General features: G+C 43.6%; 1 protein-coding gene across 2 annotated transcripts in view; it reads left to right on the top strand.

Annotated features, from left to right (window-relative positions):
• mgat4a (alpha-1,3-mannosyl-glycoprotein 4-beta-N-acetylglucosaminyltransferase A) overlaps positions 1-19,839 on the top strand; it is a 256,754-nt gene that overhangs the window by 144,045 nt on the left and 92,870 nt on the right. For both annotated transcript variants that reach the window (XM_055636544.1, XM_055636545.1), the window contains exons 2-4: positions 9,353-9,520; positions 12,550-12,690; positions 17,910-18,043. In XM_055636544.1, the coding sequence (XP_055492519.1) occupies positions 9,353-9,520; positions 12,550-12,690; positions 17,910-18,043 (443 nt within the window). The remainder of the gene's footprint in view (positions 1-9,352; positions 9,521-12,549; positions 12,691-17,909; positions 18,044-19,839) is intronic.

The raw sequence follows: 19,839 nt of genomic DNA, 5'->3' as shown, positions 1-19,839 counted from the left end.
TCCAAAGGATGCAGTATTTCTTAGGCAGCAACGATTACTCTCCACTTTCTTCCTGCTACGCAGATCTGGGTCAAGTCCAAAGTCCTTAATGGTTTTGAAATGCTGAGTGGCATTGAACATGTGCAGACAGCTTCGATAGAGTGGTCAAGAAGGCTTATTCCAGGCTTGCTTTCATAGGTTGGGGCATTGAGTATATCAGTTAGGAAGACACTATGAAGCTTATAGGACTTTGGTTAGGCTGTATTTGAGGTATATTTACTAATCCTTTCACTGCTAATAGACACAAAATGCTGGAGCAACTCAGCGGGTCAGGCAGCATCCCGGGAGAAAAGCAAAAGGTGACGTTTTGGGTCGAGTCCCTTCTTTAGTTTGAGAGTTGGGGGAAGATATATATGCCATTTATTGTCACTATGCATGTACAGTGAAATTGAAAGCTGCTCGTACTCAGTGCATACATATAATTTAGTACAAAAAACAAGAAACAGAAAAACAAAAAAACAGAAGAAGGGGGAAGGGGGGGGGGGGGGGGGATAGGTGCACAATTCTGCGGCGCTATATATGTAATATACATATATACAGATGGAAGTCCGGGTGTTGGGCTGTGAAGTCAGTGCATGTGTAAATTTGAATTAAGAGTAGTTATAATTTTCGGAAAGCAACTATTTCTGAGTCTATTTGTCCTGGATTTGATGCACCTATAACGCCTTCCAGAGGGCAGCAGGTCGAACAGTCCAAACGCAGGATGGGAGCTGTCTTTGATGATCTCTTGATCGGGAAACGAGAGATACAAAAGGTACAGAAGGAGAAATGAATGAAAGATATGCAAAAAAGTAATGATGATTAAGGAAAGGTGGAACCCACAAGTTACTCTAGCTTTTTGTGTCTATCTTCGATTTAAACCAGCACCTGCAGTTCCTTCCTACACATTTTGAAGTATTGCCTGCAGTTTTGATCGCCGCATTACAGAAAATATGTGGCGGCTGTTGAAGGGGGTGCTAATAGGAGGTTTATTAGAATGATGCCTGGATTCGGAAGTATTAGCTACAGAGAGAGGCTGTACTGTTTTCTCTGCAGTGCTGGAGGTTGTGGGGAGACCTGATAGAAGTTTGTAAAATGATGAGAGGCACAGACAGGATAGACTGTCAGAATGTTACTTCCCAGGTTTGAAAAACCAAATAGAGTCATAGAGTGATACAGCATGGACATTGGGCCCTTTGGCCCAACTTGCACACACCGGCCAACAATGTTCCAGCCTCACCAGTATTTGCTTGCCTGTAGTTGGTCCATATCCCTCCAAACCTGGTCTTACCATGTACCTGTCTAACTGTTTCTTAAATGTTAAATACTAGAGGCCATAGCTTTAAGCTGTAAAGAGCAAATTTTAAAGGAGATGTGCAGGATAAATATTTTATTCAGATGGTGATGAGTGCATGGATAACACTCCCATGGGTGGTGGTTGAGGCAGATTGACAGTAGCCTTTGAGAGACTTTTGAATAAGCACCTGGATATGGAAGGATATGGATTATGTGCACACAGATAAGAGTTGATCTTGGCATCGTGTTCAGTACAGACGTTGTGGGCTGAAGGGCCTGTTCTTGCGATGCACTGTTCCATGTACTATGTGTCAGCCCAGGTATATCAGTGGTCCACAGGGAGGAGAGGGTCAACGGGGCAGAGGTTAACATTTGATGAGGTATTTTTCACTGCACTGAGTCCCCTTCACCAGATTCAGATTCAACTTTAATTGCCATTGTCAGTGTACAGCACAGAGACAACGAAATGCAGTTAGCATCTCCCTGGAAGAGCGACATAGAATATGATTTCAATAAATAAATCTATTTACATGCATACATGCATTCAGCCCTCTCACCCTGCACAGGTCCCTGACAACAAATAAATCATTGAAACGTAAAATCAAGCAAACCTTTATTTATTCATCTCACGATTTCTACTGATATCTTCCACCCTGCACCCTTCCCATTCATTGCAAATTGCAATCATCCTGTTAAATCCTGTTGAACGAATCCAAACCACAAACCTTCATCCAACACAAAATATACTTGCAACTCGTGATTACATAAATGAATCCCTAAAATGCCATGTATGCTTCAGACCAACTGTAAGGCCACATGGTGGGAATGTTTTAATTTTTCTGAGAGAACCAATTTTTTTTTAAATAGGAGCTGATTATTTTAAATGGGGTGAAGGTGTTCCAGGGGGGTGATTGTGATATTGTCTGTAGTGTCGAAGGGAATGTTCTCTGCCCTCAAGTGGGCCTGTGTTTAGGATTAGTCCCAATGTAAAAAAAACTGAAGCTCAGATTTAAAAAAAAATTTAAACAGGATTAATTTAATGGAAGGCATCACCTCAGGTTGCCATTAAAAGCTGACCTGATGCAAAATGGAATTAGATGACCATTTGAAAGAAGAAAACTATCAAAGGCTTCTGCTAAATAGGATTAATGGTTCAGACTCCAGTATGGATCTGGTCTTGGCATGCGCACCGTACACTGAGTGGTGATTATGTGTTTGTTACTTCAGCGTTTGATGTGCATTATCAAATGTTTCTTCCGTACAAAAATGTTGTAAACTTTAGTTTATTGTCACGTACAGTGAAAAGCTTTCTTTGTTGCGTGCTATCCAGCCAGCAGAGAAACTGTACATGATTACAATCAAGCTGCCCACAGTGTACAGATACAGGATAAGGGGAATAACGTTTAATGCAAGATAAAGTCCAGTAAAATCAGATTAAAGATAGTCCGAGGGTCTCCAAGGAGGTAGATGTTAGCTCAGGACCGCTCTCTAATTGGTGATAGAATGATTCAGTTGCCTGATAACAGCTGGGAAGAAACTGCCCCTGAATCTGGAGCTGTGCGTTTTCACACTTCTGTACCTTTTGCCTGATGGGAGAGGGGAGAAGAGGGAGTGAGACTCATCCTTGATTATGCTGCTGGACCCATGTGTGAGTTTTACAAGGGGTTTAATTGCCATTAGTTGCTAGTTCATTTGAGCGCATTGATTTTGTTTTTGTATTATTTTTAGGTAAGATAATCCACCTTCTTATTTAGAAAGACTGCACTGTGTTAATGGCAACTGTTGAACCTCACTGTATCTTTGAGTCCATTGTAGCGGCTCCTGCTAGCGCACGCAGATATCGAACCCGCCGTTCGGAATCCGCGGTCACGTGACTCGGGAGGGGTTGTTGTTTTAGCGCGGTTTTTCCTTTGCACGCGCCAGTTCAGCGCTGACCACCGATGTGGCCAGACGTGTCTGTTAAACCTGTATGCTGCAACTTGAACTTTCGAATAAAGCATTGTTGAAAACTCCAGGAGTAGTTTATCAGACCACTAAACCATCATTGATTCGATGGGCCTGTTGTCAGAACCACTCAATGTATTTTTGGATGTTTTGTCATTGTGGCCAGACCATGTGAAATTGTTGGTGATATTTCCACCGGGGAACTTGAGGATGGTGACATCACCTCCCAATGTTACAGAGTGGGGTCTGTACTACACTCCGCTTCCTGAAGCCAATAATTAGTTCCCTCATTTTTCTGGCAGTGAGGGAATGATTATTGTCTGGGCACCGTGCTATTAAACTCTCCATCCCCTTCCTATACTCTGATTCGTAATTGCCCAAGGCCCAGCCCAACATGGTGGTGTCATCTTCAATGGATGGAACAGAATCATCCCACCACAACTAGAGAGCAGTGCTGAATCACTATCTCACCTCATTGTTGACCCTCAGACTATCATTGATCGGACTTTGCTGCCTTAACCTTGCACTAAACGTTATTCTCTTATCATGTAATCTATACATGGTAAATGGCTCGATTGTAATCATGTATTGTCTTTCTGCTGATTGGATAGCACGCAACAAAAGCTTCTCACCGTACCTCGGTACATGTGACAATCAACTAGACTAAACTGAAACTGAATTTGACCGCACTGTTGTGATGGTATAGGGAGTATTGTAAAGGGCTGAGGACTCGGCCTAGTGGAGCGCCGGTGTTAAGCACTATCGCGGAGGATGTGTTGTCACTGATCCTTATTAACAACGGTCTATGGATCAGGAAATAATCCAATTTCGGAGGGGGTTGCTGAGTCCAGGAGTCAGAGGTTATGGGGAGAAGGCAGGGGAATGGGGTTAGGAGTTAGAGATTGATCACCCATGGTGGATGGGCCAGATCCCATGACAGGATGGACATCATTCAGGCACGCAAAATCATTTTCCATTGGCATCAGGATGTTTGATGTCGTCTTAAAGCAGCTGGGAAACGCAGACTGGAGTAGGGTAGAGTTAAAGATGTGCCAAATATTCCTGTCAGCTGCTCCGCACTGTTCCTGAGGACATGGAAACTTACAAAATTTCTTAAGGGGTTGGACAGGCTAGATGCAGGAAGATTGTTCCCGATGTTAGGGAAGTCCAGGACAAGGGGTCACAGCTTAAGGATAAGGGGGAAATCCTTTAAAACCGAGATGAGAAGAGAACTTTTTTCACACAGAGAGTGGTGAATCTCTGGAACTCTCTGCCACAGAGGGTAGTTGAGGCCAGTTCATTGGCTATATTTAAGAGGGAGTTAGATGTGGCCCTTGTGGCTAAGGGGATCAGGGGGTATGGAGAGAAGGCAGGTACGGGATACTGAGTTGGATGATCAGCCATGATCATATTGAATGGCGGTGCAGGCTCGAAGGGCCGAATGGCCTACTCCTGCACCTAATTTCTGTTTCTATGTGTCTATGGCCGGGACTCCACCTGGGCCACTCACTTTGTGCACCTTCACTCTCAGGATGTGTAATGGTGACTGTGGATACAGATGCAAAAGGTTAAAAGCACATACCACCAAAGTGAACAACCAGCTTCTTTCCCTGCTGTACTTGGATGCATCTCTCATTTGCTGAGGATATATTTCCGATCTTCCAGTCTACCTCGTTGTGGCTCTTTTTTTAATTTGCACTTTCTCTGTAGCTGTAACACAATCTTCTCCATTCTGTTTCCTTTCTCTTTTGCACATCACAATAATAAATCAATACCAATGTTCCCACAAACTATACCGCGTAATTTTTAAATGTTGTCGATAAGCAGAATACGAAATATAATATCTGCAAACACAAATTATTTCATATTTTGTCATATTTTCTGCTCATCATTTGGAAATATCACCAAAACATCGTAAGAGGCAAACATGTTTCTTACCATTAAGATCTAGTTGTATTTCTGTTCCAAAACTGCTTTAAATTGTTCATGACCAATAGTTGTAAATAGGTCGGGTGGCACGGTGGTGCAGTGGTAGAGCAACTGCCTTACAGCGCCAGAGACCCGGGTTTGATCCTGACTACGGGTGCTGTCTGCACGGAGTTTATACTTTCTCCCCATGACTCTAGTGGGTTTTCTCTCAGATCTTCGGTTTCCTCCCACACTCCAAAGACATACAGGTTTGTAAGTTAATTGGAGAGAAGGGAAAGGCGACGTTTCGGGTCGAGACCCTTCTCGGGTCGAGAGTCTGAAGAAAGGTCTCGACCCGAAACGTCGCTTATTCCTTCTCTCCATGGATGCTGCTTCACCCGCTGAATTTCTCCAGCATTTTTTGTCTACCTTCGATTGTTCCAGCATCTGCAGTTCTTTCTTAAACATTGTTGTAGGAAACTGAAGAGGACATGACTTCAGAATTAAGGGACAGAAGTTTAGGGGTAATATGAGGGGGAACTTCTTTACTCAGAGAGTGGTAGCGGTGTGGAATGAGCTTCCAGTGGAAGTGGTGGAGGCAGGTTCATTGGTATAATTTAAAAATAAATTGGATAGGCATATGGATGAGAAGGGAATGGAGGGTTATGGTGTGAGTGCAGGCAGGTGGGACTAAGGGGAAAAAAAAATTTGTTCGGCACGGGCTTGTAGGGCCGAGATGGCCTGTTTCCGTGCTGTAATTGTTATATGGTTATATGGTTATATTGTAAGTTAATTGGCTTGGTGCATATGTAAAATGATCCCTAGCAAGTGTGTTTAGGGTAGTGTTAATGTGCGGGGATCGCTGGTCGGTGAGGACTCGGTGGGCTGAAGGGCCTGTTTCTACGCTGTATCTCTAAAACTAAAACTATAAACTAAGTTCAATAAAGAAAAGTTTTACCTGTCTTGCTATATATTGAAATAAAGTACCTTGCGTCACTCTGCACTAGAATCATCCTAAACAGCACCAGCAGTCAGTCATACCATGCAGTCATTGTTAAAATCAGTCCTTGCAATCGGTTTTTGTACCTTTTCTATTTTCTGCATTGCACTGCTTCTAAAAGAGCATTCAGATGAAGTAATTGAAAACCCATCAAAGTGTTCCATTAGCTCTGAGCTGAGTGCCTACGCTTATTAAAAAAAACAACTTGTTTTGATATGAGAATAAGGGAGGTTTTCCTGCAACAATGCGTTGTATTGGCGTTTACAGGCACTGGATTGTCTTCAAACAATCAACAGATCCTCCAGGTCTTATGGAGTAATTTTAAGGAGAAGAAAGGCAAGGAGGTGTTCAGAATCGTATTCTAGTATGTAACGAACAGGCTGTTGTGGGCTTGTCCGTCACTCAAGGGGATTGGGGAAGTAGCAAAAGGCCGATATTAGATCTGTCCAGGGATTGGCAAGCCGGCACAGATTTTATGCCATGAGCATTTTGGGACGCTGATCAGAAGAGTATGTGAATACATGGAATCCGTGGAGGACGTTGGCATGGAGAAGAGGCACAGCTTTGAACACGACTTCTGTGAAACTGCAGGGTTGTGTGGAGTCGTGCTTTATGACTGCAGTCTTGAGCACAGCTCCTGAGAGAAATGAATTCAGACCTTATCTCAGGAATAGCATAGCGAAAAAATAGTTACCTTGTATTATTTATTCGGTTTTGTAACAGACCCTCGAAGCTTTGGAAAATACGTTGCATTGATCTTGTAAGACGCTCTACAAATGGATGCTTGGCTTCCTGGCTCCGAGATGACAATCCGTGAGGGTTTGTGACAAAAAGTCCTCCACGGTAATCACCTACAACAGTGCCCAGCAAGGATGAGTTCTCTCAGCCCCTTTCTATATTCCCTATACCCTCGTGACTATGCTGCCAAATTCTGCTCTAACTCCATTTACAAGTTTACACAATGCCTCTCCAGACCTCTAACAAGATGCAGCATAGGAAAGTGAGAGTTTAGGAAATATGGTGTCAGGCCAACACCCTCTTCCTCAACCCTTGGAAGAAGGGTTTCGGCCCGAAACGTTGCCTATTTCCTTCGCTCCATAGATGCTGCTGCACCCGCTGAGTTTCTCCAGCTTTTTTGTGTAACCTTCGATTCTCCAGCATCTGCAGTTCCCTCTTAAACCCTCTTCCTCAAAGTGGGTTGCACGGTGGCACAGCGGTAGAGTTGCAGAGCTTATAGCGCCGGAGAGCGGGGTTCGATCCCGACGATGGCTGCTGTCTGGGTGGAGTTTGTACGTTCTCCCCCTGACCTGAGTGGGTTTTCCCCGAGAACTTGGGTTTCCTCCCACACTCCAAAGACGTACAGGTTTGTATGTTAATTGGCTTGCTATCGAATGTAAATTGTCCCTAATGTGTGTAAGATAGTGTAATGTACGGATTCGGTGGGCCGAAGGGCCTGTTTCCGCGCTGTGTCACTAAACCTAAATCAGCAAGATGAAGGAGCTTGTTGTTTACTGCAGAAAATGAGGTGATTGATGTACAGTACATGCCCAAATCTACATCAACGGTGCTAAAGTGGAGAAGGTATCCATAGTAGAGTTATGCCACAGTATAGTATAGTTATGTATTGTAGGTGTAGGGAGGAACTGCAGATGCTGGTTTATGCCAACGATAGACACAAAGTGCTGGAATAACTCAGCAGGTCAGGCAGCATCTCTGGAGAAAACGAGATTTCGGATGGAGACCCTTCTTCAGACTGAGAGCCTGGGGAGAGGGAAACTAGAGGTATGAAATGGTACAAAGAACAAATGGGTGAAAGATATGAAAAGAAAACATCAAAGCCACCAACGATGCTCAGGGAAAGGTGGAGCCCACAATGATCCATTGTTGGCTGTGGAAAAGGCGATAATGAGTATATACAAGCTGTGAACCTAAGCCGATCGACAGTGTGAAATGAGTAGGACAACTAGAGTGGGGGAGAGGGATGGCGAGAGAGGGTTACTTGAAATTAGAGAAATCAATATTCATACACTAGTCCCTTTAGAAGCTGGCTTTGATTTGTTCTTTTTCATACCTTTCATTCATTTGTTCTTTGTACATTTTCATATCTCTCGTTTCCCTCTCCCCTGACTGTCTGGAGAAGGGTCTCGATGCGAAATGTCACCTATTCCATTTCTCTAGAGGTGCTGCCTGACCCACTGAGTTACTCCATCATTTTATGTATAGCATGGTTTGACTGGATAGCACACTAACTGGTTAGCAGACTATTGCAACCAAACCATCCTATCGCAAGCAGTGAGCACTCTACCTCATCGGGAACTCCTGGACTATCTTAGATCGGACGTTAATGGCTTTACCTTGCACTAAACATCATTCCCTTATCATGTATCTGTACACTGTGTGTGGCTCGATTGTAATTGTGTATTGTCTTTCCGCTGGCTGGTTAGCACGCAGGTTTGGTCTCCAAATCTGAGGAAAGACATTCTTGCCATAGAGGGAGTACAGAAAAGGTTCACCAGACTGATTCCTGGGATGTCAGGACTTTCATATGAAGAAAGACTGGATAGACTCGGCTTGTACTCGCTAGAATTTAGAAGATTGAGGGGGGATCTTATAGAAACGTACAAAATCCTTAAGGGGTTGGACAGGTTAGATGCAGGAAGATTGTTCCCGATGTTGGGGAAGTCCAGAACAAGGGGTCACAGTTCAAGAATAAGGGGGAAATCTTTTAGGACCGAGATGAGAAAAACATGTTTTTTCTCACAGAGAGTGGTGAATCTGTGGAACTCTCTGCCACAGAAGGTAGTTGAGGTCAGTTCATTGGCTATATTTAAGAGGGAGTTAGATGTGGCCCTTGTGGCTAAAGGGATCAGGGGTTATGGAGAGAAGGCAGGTACAGGATACTGAGTTGGATGATCAGCCATGATCATATTGAATGGCGGTGCAGGCTAGAAGGGCCGAATGGCCTACTCCTGCACCTATTTTCTATGTTTCTATGTTTCTGAAAGCATTGCACTGTACCTTGCCACACATGACAATAATCTAAATTGAACTGTATCTAGATAATAATGAAGCCATACTAACACTAATTCTGTTCACCTGATCCAATCGTGGCTGTAATATTTCCTCCAGGAATCTTGTTTGGTGAGTGCGTGTTTTATAACTGATGTTTCCTTTATTGGTTCACAGAAAAGCTAAATGCCTATCAGCACGAGTTCCATGCGTTGAGGGAGCGTCTTCGTGTGGCTGAGCACCGAACGTTACAGCGCTCCTCTGAGTTAAATGCTGTGCTGGAGCAGTTCAAACGCATCGTGGCTTCGTCGAACGGCAGCAAAGAGGCTCTGAACCATTTCTCGGGTAAGTCCGTATCGCATCTGGCCTGGACCTGAATAAAAGTGAAATTACATTAGATAGATTGCTGTCATTAAAGGCTTGATGTTCAAAGCCGATTAAATTAAGCTTCAACACGTTGCTTTTATTGCTGGATTAAGATGGACTTGAATGTACTCCCCTTCACTAATCCTCCATGTAACATATTGCCCAACATTGAGAGACATGCTTCCCAACCTTTGCTACAGACGTTCCTCGACTGCCTGCAAGTGTGTGGGAGGAGTCTTGGATATTTGCCATGTTGAATTACTTGACACGCTTGGGGCAAGGAGATGCTTGCCCTTAAGGGGTTGGACAGGCTAGATGTTATGCTTCACAAAGAATTGGGTTATTCACTCGTATTTGTGCAATGACAATAAAGTTGAATCTAATCTAATCTAAAAATGATTTCCTGATTCATACTCGATGCCCTGTAATAATGTTCTGGGGGGGGGGTATGGAGTCCTTCTCCAGGTGTATCTGCTCTCTTGGGCCGGTGCCACAGATCCACCTTTTCAAAGAACTGTCCAGGGAACGTTTTTTTATTATTTATCACTCAATCAAATTTTTGCGACATAGATCGTCTGTTCATTATCTACATTGCAGTTCAGCATCTAATCAGAGTGCAAAGTAGTAAAAGGTACACAGAAATGCTGGAGAAACTCAGCGGGTGCAGCATATAACCATATAACAATTACAGCACGGAAACAGGCCATCTCGGCCCTACAGGTCCGTGCCGAACAACTTTTTTCCCTTAGTCCCACCTGCCTGCACTCATACCATAACCCTCCATTCTCTGCTCATCCATATGCCTATCCAATTTATTTTTAAATGATACCAATGAACCTGCCGCCACCACTTCCACTGGAAGCTCATTCCACACCGCTACCACTCTCTGAGTAAAGAAGTTCCCCCTCATGTTACCCCTAAACTTCTGTCCCTTAATTCTGAAGTCATGTCCTCTTGTTTGAATCTTCCCTATTCTCAAAGGGAAAAGCTTGTCCACATCAACTCTGTCTATCCCTCTCATCATTTTAAAGACCTCTATCAAGTCCCCCCTTAACCTTCTGCGCTCCAGAGAATAAAGACCTAACTTGTTCAACCTTTCTCTGTAACTTAGTTGTTGAAACCCAGTCAACATTCTAGTAAATCTCCTCTGTACTCTCTCTTTTTTGTTGACATCCTTCCTATAATTGGGCGACCAAAATTGTACACCATATTCCAGATTTGGTCTCACCAATGCCTTGTACAATTTTAACATTACATCCCAGCTTCTATACTCAATGCTCTGATTTATAAAGGCTTGCATACCAAAAGCTTTCTTTACCACCCTATCTATATGAGATTCCACCTTCAAGGAACTATGCCCGGTTATTCCCAGATCCCTCTGTTCAACTGTATTCTTCAATTCCCTACCATTTACCATGCAGCAGCATCTATGGAGCAAAGGAAATAGGCAACGTTTCGGGCCGAAACCCTGAAGAAGAAACGTTGCCTATTTCCTTCACTCCGTAGATGCTGCTGCACCCGCTGAGTTTCTCCAGCATTTTTGTGTACCTTCGATTTTCCAGCATCTGCAGTTCCTTCTTAAATGCAAAGTAGTAAAATACTGGTTAAAAACAATATGTACAATGTGGGTAAATTGGTCTGGTACATAGGCATATACATATATACAAATAAAAGGGTATAAAAGATAGCTAGCGTCGGGCCTGTGAGTTCAGCAGGGTAATGGTATTTTAGAAGAAGCTGTTCCTCAGCCTGCTGGTGCGAGACTTGAGGCTCCTGTACCGCCTCCCTGATGGGAGGAGGGCAAATAGTCCATGGTTGGGGTGTGGGGGGTCCTTAATGATTTTCCCAGCCCGTCTCAGACACCGTGTGCGGTGGAGGGCATCCATGGCAGGGAGCGGGGCACCGATGATGTGATGAGTGTTTTTCACCACCCGTTGCAGTGCCTTCCTGTCAGCTGTGGTGCAGCTGCCGTACCACACCGTGAAGCAGGTTCAATGGTACAGCGGTAGAAGTTGGACAGGGTCTGGGGGGGACAGGGGAACTTTCTTCAGCCTCCTCAGAAATCATGATGCAGTTGTAAGATTGTTTGGTCTGACCGCATTTGGAGTATTACATGTGGCTCCAGTCGCCCCATTACAGGAAGGATGTGGAGGTTTGGAGAGGGTGCAGAAGACGTTTACCGGACTGCTGCATGGATTAGAGGGTAATACCTACCCAAAGAGGTTGGACAAACTTGGGCTGTTTCCTCGGGAAAGCCAGAGTTGGAGCGGGGGGGACGTGACAGAATTATGAGCAGCATTTACCGGGTGGACGATCAGAGGTTTGTTCCCCATGGTAGAAATGTCAAAGGCTAGAAAGCATATCCTTAAGGCAAGAAGGACAAAGTTTAAAGGAGATGTGCAGGACAAGTTTTTTTGTTTTTTTTGCACAGAGGCTGGTGGGTTCGTGGCCGTGGCAAGTACAATAGTGACATTTGAGACTTTCAGATAGGCGCATGGATATGCAGGGAATGGAGTGATATGGATCATGTGTAGACAGATGACAAGTTTATCATGGCCTCATGTTCAGCATAGATAATGTGGGTCAAATAACATGTTCCTGCAATGTACATTGATATTCTATGTTCCAATGCTGCTTATGGAGTTGTAGCTGTCAGTATAAACAATACATACAATCTACACCAATGTATTTACCACAATTTCCCACTCATTCTCTGTTATCTAGAGGCTGCATATGACTTTTTCCTGCTGGGTAGATGAAAGATAATCAAAAATAGCATATTTTCACATTTGATATACAAAACAAAGTGCTCAGAATGTTAATTCATTTTAATGTTATGCGGCTTTGGAAATGGGAGCATGTATATTTTTTTGTCTTATTTTTTCATGTTTACTTTATATTTGTTTCAATTTTTTTTTTGTCGTAATTTAGGCAAAACGACCTTTGTAAAGCACCACCAAATTGTATTTATCCTCATGTAAATGAACCCTCTTCTCAATCTTTTTCAGATGACGCAAAAAAGATACTGAAGGAATTGACCAACAGAAATGCTCTACAAGTGCCAAATATTTACCACCACATGCCCCACTTGCTTAACAATGAGGAGAGCCTCCAACCTGCTGTGCAAGTTGGCCTCGGTAGAACTGGTGGTGAGTTACCAGTATGGTTGTGTCTCTTGTGTGAATCGGAAGAGGGAGGAGCAGGAGTATTTTAAACGAGTTGACATTAATGTCTAATTCATTGTTTGCTGGCACTCAGGTGCCCATTTTACACAGTTTCGTTTAGTTTAGAGAGATACAGCACAGAAATAGGCCCTTCGGCCCACTGAGTCCACACCGAACAGTGATCCCCACAAAACTAACACTATCCCACACTCACACTAGGAACAACTTACATTTTTTTATCAAAGCCAATTAGCCTACAGAGCTGTACGTCTTTGGAGTGTGAGAGGAAACTGGAGTACCCGGAGCAAACCCATGCATGTCACGGGGAGAACGTACAACCTACATACAGACAAGCGGCCTGTAGTCAGGATTGAACCCGAGTCTGTGACACTGTAAGCCAGCAACTCTACTGCAGTGCCACTGTGCTATCCTTGTAGAAACTTGTATAAACTTGTTGGTTTATACCAAAGATTGACACAAAGTGCCGGAGTAACTCAGTGGGCCAGGTAGCATCTCTGGAGAAAAAGGGCAGGTGACGTTTCGGGTTGGGACTGAAGAAGGGACGACAGATGGCGCAATGGGCTAAGTGTTCGGCTGGCGACCAGAAGGTAGCCGGTTCGAATCCCGCTTGGAGTGCATACTGTCGTTGTGTCCTTGGGGCAAGACACTTCACCCACCTTTGCCTGTGTGTGTAAATGTAATGTAATGTAATTATGTGAAGCACTTTGGGGTCAATGCAAGTTGACTAAAAATGTGCTATATAAATAAGATTATTATTATTATTATAAGGGTCCTGATGCAAAACATCACCGTCCTTTTTGCTCCAGAGATGCTGCCTGACCCGCTGACTGAAGAAGGGTCCCGACCCGAAACGTCACCCATCCTTTTTCTCCTGACCCACTGCTTCACCCGCTGAGTTATTCCAACATTCTGTGTCTACCTTTTCACATTTTACTTCATTTGATTATCTTACTGATGTTCCATTTTGGAACATATGACATAAAATCCTCTTAACAGTCTGAAGAAAGGTTTTGGCCCGAAACGCTGCCTATTTCCTTCGCTCCATAGATGCTGCTGCACCCGCCAAGTTTCTCCAGCATTTTTGTCTACCTTCAATTTTCCAGCATCTGCAGTTCCTTCTTAAACAAATAGATTCTACTCCAATTAGTACTATCCCTCACAAGCTGAAAGAGGTCAATAGCTCAGTATGAATGTCATTACTATCTCAGTGTGGAAATACAGGGTACTACACAATCCAAATCACAAGGGGTCTTTTTTAATGCCCAATAAAATTAAGTTAATTTTCCCCTTGCTGAAAAACTCCAAGAAATGTTGATAAACATCAGTTATTTTTACTGTTCTTCACATGTGCAACCTCTATTGTGTATGTTACATTTGCTGCTCAATTTAGTCTTTGTGATACGCCAGTGTGAGAGAACATGCCAATAGGACATGAACCAAATTCATCAGTGTCTACACTTCAGGTTGTAAAGGAACAAACCATTTGGCCCATCTTGTACATGCTGAAATCCATTTTCCACATCCCCTCTTGGTTTACCTTTCAACATGATCTTCATTCCTCTCTGCTAAGCCTGGATTTGTACAATTTGCCAGAAATAAAGTCATAGAGTGATACAGCGTGGAAACAGGCCCTTCAGCCCAACTTGCCCACACCAGCCAAAATGTCCCAGCTACACTAGTTGCACCTCCCCATGTTTGGCACATATCCCTCCAAACCTGTCCTATCCATGTACCTGTCTAACTGTTTCTTAAACATTGGGATAGTCCCTGCCTCAACTACCTCCTCTGGCAGCTTGTTCCATGGACCCACCATGCTGTGAGTAAAAATGTTACCCCTCAGATTCCTATTAAAAAAAAATTCCCCTTCAACTTAAATCTATGTCCTCTGGTCCTCGATTCACCTACTTTGGACAAGTAACTCTATGCATTTACCAGATCTATTCCTCTCATGATTTTATACACCTCTATAAGATCACCATCATCCTCCTGTGCTCTCAGCCTCTCCTTATAGCTCTCCTTATAGCTCAGACCATCTAGTCCTGGCAACATCAAATGTATCAAAAGAGTACACCTTTGACCGCTCCATTGGAGCAAGCTCCATGCTCCCACCACTCTCTGAGGAATGACGTTTCCACTGAATGAATTTATTAATGATTGTCTTCAGCGTGTGAGTTGTGATCTTTTCCAATTTGATTCACAAAGCAAAAATTATGTAAATTTCTAAACCAAGTCTTCCAGCAGCTATATCATCACCAACGCACAAGAGATCTTAAGGGATTTGATTTAATAAGCCCCTTGGCATTGATGATAGCTGAAACAATTGCTATCTCCAACCTTGACAAGATGCAATTGTCACAGTTTTCCCCGCTCCCCAACTTCCACTCCGTTTATAATTATCTGTTATCCTCTTCAAAACTGCAGCCTTATCTCTTCTTATTTGCATTTGCTCGCCCAGGAGACTTATTATATGCAATAGAAAATTGGGCCATGATCAGGAATAAGACTTCAGGATATATTACATAAAATTATGACTTTAATTTTTCTGTGTACCAAAACTATTTGAACATAAATTCATCAGATTTGGTGTATAGGTTAGCTGGGCTGATAATGGTGGGGAAAGTGAGAGAAGCTATTCTCCTTGTATTGACATGGAATGAAAGATCTGCATGTGTGTAATGCCTTTCAATGTTTCCCAAACTCGTTTGCAACCATTGTAGTATTCGGAGAATTGATCTACAGTGGTTGTTGTCACACAGCTGGGAAGAGTGGTCATTTTTTGTAATGTAGGAAATGCAGCCAAATTGAACGCAGCATGTTCCCACAAATGGTAAAGTGATAGACACAAAAGAGCCGAAACGTCACACATTCCTTCTCTCCAGAGATGCTGCCTGCCCCGCTGAGTTACTCCAGCACTTTGTGTCTATCTTCGGTTTAAACCCGCATATGCAGTTCCTTCCTACGCATGGTAAAGTGGTGGTGGGAAGATAATCCTATAAAGTGGAGGTTGATTGAGCAATTAACTAGTGGCCAGGGCAATAGGGAGAACCTTGTTGCTACTCTTGATGAGCAGAGAGAGGTAATGGTCTGAGTTCATAGTTCCCCAAAAGTGGCTTTCAACGATGGATGGTGAAAAAGGTGGTTTATATAAATGGAAGTGAGACCCTGGGCACGTTTTCACTTGGGGGACTGATCCAATGGTATAACATGTAGAAAAGAACTGCAGATGCTGGCATGTGCCAAAGATAGACACAAAGTGCTGGAGTAACTCAGCGGGTCAGGCAGCATCTCTGGAGAAAAAGGATGGGTAACATTTCAGGTCGGGATCCTTCTAAAGAGTCTGAAGAAGAGTCTCAACCTGAAACGTAACCCATCCATTTTCTCCAAAGATGCTGCCTGACGCGTTGAGATACTCCTGCACCTTGTGTCTATCTCCAATCGTATAGAAAAGTGGGTAAGAAGGCCAGGATGGACATCGCGGGCTGAAGAGCCTTGTGTACGACACCCTGACTGCTGGGTGACAAGATCTCATCCATCTAACAATGCCCACTTAACCATATAACCATATAACAATTACAACACGGAAACAGGCCATCTCGACCCTTCTAGTCCGTGCCAAACACATAATCTCCCCTAGTCCCATACACCTGCGCTCAGACCATAACCCTCCATTCCCTTCCCATCCATATAACTATCCAATTTATTTGTAAATGATAAAAACAAACCTGCCTCCACCACCTTCACTGGAAGCTCATTCCACACAGCTACCACTCTCTGAGTAAAGAAGTTCCCCCTCATGTTACCCCTAAACTTCAGTCCCTTAATTCTGAAGTCATGTCCCCTTGTTTGAATCTTCCCTACTCTCAGTGGGAAAGGCTTTTCCACGTCAACTCTGTCTATACCTCTCATCATTTTAAAAACCTCTATCAAGTCCCCCCTTAACCTTCTGCGCTCCAAAGAATAAAGCCCTAACTTGTTCAACCTTTCTCTGTAACTTAGTTGCTGAAACCCAGGCAACATTCTAGTAAATCTCCTCTGTACTCTCTCTATTTTGTTGACATCCTTCCTATAATTAGGCGACCAAAATTGTACACCATACTCCAGAATTGGCCTCACCAATGCCTTGTACAATTTTAACATTACATCCCAACTTCTATACTCAGCATCCCAACTTCTATACTCAATACTTCTATACTTCTCTTCGGACTGCACTGCAGTTACCCAAAATGTTTGTTAAATCTTTGCAAAACCCACGACTGTCTGAGCCTGACAGCAAAGTGTCCGGAGCCTTAATTATTAACTGTGGTCACCAATTTTGTCCAATTATGTAATAAAAAAGAGATTTTATGCCGGAAGAAAAGCTGGTCAGGCAGCATCTATGCAGAGAGAAACCAGGCAACATTTTGGGTGTAGGACTGAGAAACGACTGGCCTAGGTAGCTGGTAACCTTCCCCAATCTCCCCTGTCACCTAGATTGATGCATTTCTCCCTTACTCAATTCTGATTCAGACCTGAAGCATTGACTGTTTTTTTTCTCCACTGATGCTGCCAGAGCTGCTCAGTTTTTTTCAGCAGTTTCTGGCTTTCAGATTTCAATTGAATTGAATACTTTATTCTCAAACGTGACAAACATAGGAACATACAAAATAGGTGCAGGAGGAGGCCATTCGGCCCTTCGAGCCAGCACCGCCATTTATTGTGATCATGGCTGATCGTCCCCTATCAATAACCCGTGCCTGCCTCCTCCCCACGTCCCTTGACTCCACTAGCCCCTAGAGCTCTATCTAACTCTCTCGTAAATCCATCCAGTGACTTGGCCTCCACTGCCCTCTGTGGCAGGGGATTCCATAAATTCACAACTCTCTGGGTGAAAAAGTTTTTTCTCACCTCAGTCTTAAATGCCCTCCCCTTTATTTTAGCCACAGTTAAATTCTTGCTTGCATACTCAAGGTTCTGTATGCAATATTCGCCACATACAGGGCGCTCACAAAGGTACAAAGTATCCCGTGCCTGGTCCACTCTTGTTCTCCCCTCGCCTCTCCCATGGCGGTTCCCCCCCCTGGGTCCTCCTTTGTTCTCTACCCCCCCCCCCCCCCCCCCCCCCCCCCCCCCCCCCCCCTGTTTTTTGCATTAGGTCCTCATTAACTAATAACGTGTGTTTTTTTTTTTCCTTTTTGGCCTTTTAGTGTCCTTGGTATTGGGAATTCCAACCGTGAAGAGAAAAGTTAAGTCTTACCTTGCGGAGACTCTTCATTCACTGATAGATAAGCTGTCTCCTGAGGAGAAGTTGGATTGTGTAATAGTGGTGTTTGTAGGCGAGGTAGGTACACAACTTGTTTGCTACTCCGTCTTTGCATCTTACTTCGAATAATCCACTTCACCCATTTGTTAATCTGAAGAAGGGTTTCGGTCCAAAACGTTGCCCTATTTCCTTCGATCCATAAATGCTGCTGCACCGTTGAGTTTCTCCAGCATTTTTGTCTACCTTCACCCATTTGTTAAATGTTTTTAACCACAAGAGCAGATGTGCAAAGGAAACCACTTCTCTGATTTTTATTTTTATTTGTTGCGTTATTAATGGTTGCATTTTATCCCATTTCAGATACTTAGTTCTGCTAAAAAAAAAGGGTTGGACAGGCTAGATGCAGGACGATTGTTCCAGATGTTGGGGAGGTCCAGAACAAGAGGGGTCACAGTTTAAGGATAAGGGGGAATTCCTTTAGGACTGAGATGAGGAAAACATTTTTCACACAGAGAGTGGTGAATCTCTGGAATTCTCTGCCACAGAAGGTAGTTGAGGCCACAGTTCATTGGCTATATTTAAGAGGGAGTTAGATGTGGCCCTTGTGGCGAAAGGGATCAGGGGGTATGGAGAGAAGGCAGGTACAGGATACTGAGTTGGATGATCAGCCATGATCATATTGAATGGCGGTGCAGGCTCGAAGGGCCGAATGGCCTACTCCTGCACCTATTTTCTATGTTTCTAAAAAGGTCCAGGACTTGAAATGTTAACTTGTGAATTTCATTTCACTGCACATCTCGTATGTGGATGTGACGAATAAACTTGACTTGACTTGTTTTTTTCTCTCTCAGATGAGTGATTTTCCACCAGTTTCTGCTTGCGCTGACTGAAGTCAAAACACCTAGTTAGCCTGTGCATACATTCCAACACAGATAGCACAATGTTCAGATGCTCAATAACAAAATATCTTTGCAGATTTTTCATTCCTGCGGGTTCTTAAATCGATTTTTTTTAATTAAAAAAATTAAAAGTAGGGATCTATAGATTTTATTTATACATTTTGAAAACTGGCCCATTCTCAGAGATATAAAGAATGCAGATGAAGTTTGGAAGAAATCTTTCGACTTTAGAGATGAAAGATATAGGACCTTCGGCCCACTGAATCCGCGCCGACCAGCAATCACCCTGTACGCTAACACTATCCGACACACAATACGGACCATTTTTATTGGTCCATTAACCTACAGACCTGCTTGTCTTTGGAATGTGGGAGGAAACCAGAGCATCCAGAGGAAACCCACGCGGTCCCCGGGAGAACGTACAGGATCCTTGCAGACAGCACACGCAGTCACAATCGAACCCGGGTCTAAGGCTGCAATTCTACTGTTGCGCCACTGTGCCGCCTTGACTGACCTCTACCTTGCAGAGGTTAGGCATCAGTTCCAGGATTCCTCTGTGTATTTACTTATTGACCGTGACCCCACCAACAAACACCAGGCCACTATCTCCCAAACCATCACACAGATCTCATCACCCCTGGCAATCTCCCCTCCACAGCCTCCAACTTGATAGCTCCCAACACTACACTGTCTCTGTCTATTGAGTCTGGAGAAGGATCCCAACCCAAAATATTTCCCTCTTCGGATGCTGCCTGACTCACTGAGTCCTTCAGCAGTTTTTTTTTTCTCTCAAAATTCCAGCTTCTAGTCTCTTGTGTCACCATTCTCATGTTTCCTGCTTCGCAACTAACTTGTATTAACACAATTTTAACAATGACCTTTTTTACTTTTAGTTTATTACATTTAAATTCACATTGTCACATGGCATAGTGGTAAAACTGTTTAGTTTAGTTTATTGTCACGTGTACCGAGGTA

Source organism: Leucoraja erinacea, chromosome 6, assembly GCF_028641065.1.
Source record: "Leucoraja erinacea ecotype New England chromosome 6, Leri_hhj_1, whole genome shotgun sequence".
Taxonomy (NCBI): domain Eukaryota; kingdom Metazoa; phylum Chordata; class Chondrichthyes; order Rajiformes; family Rajidae; genus Leucoraja; species Leucoraja erinaceus.
Note: the sequence above shows the minus strand (reverse complement) of the source record. Positions and strands in the feature narration are given on the sequence as shown.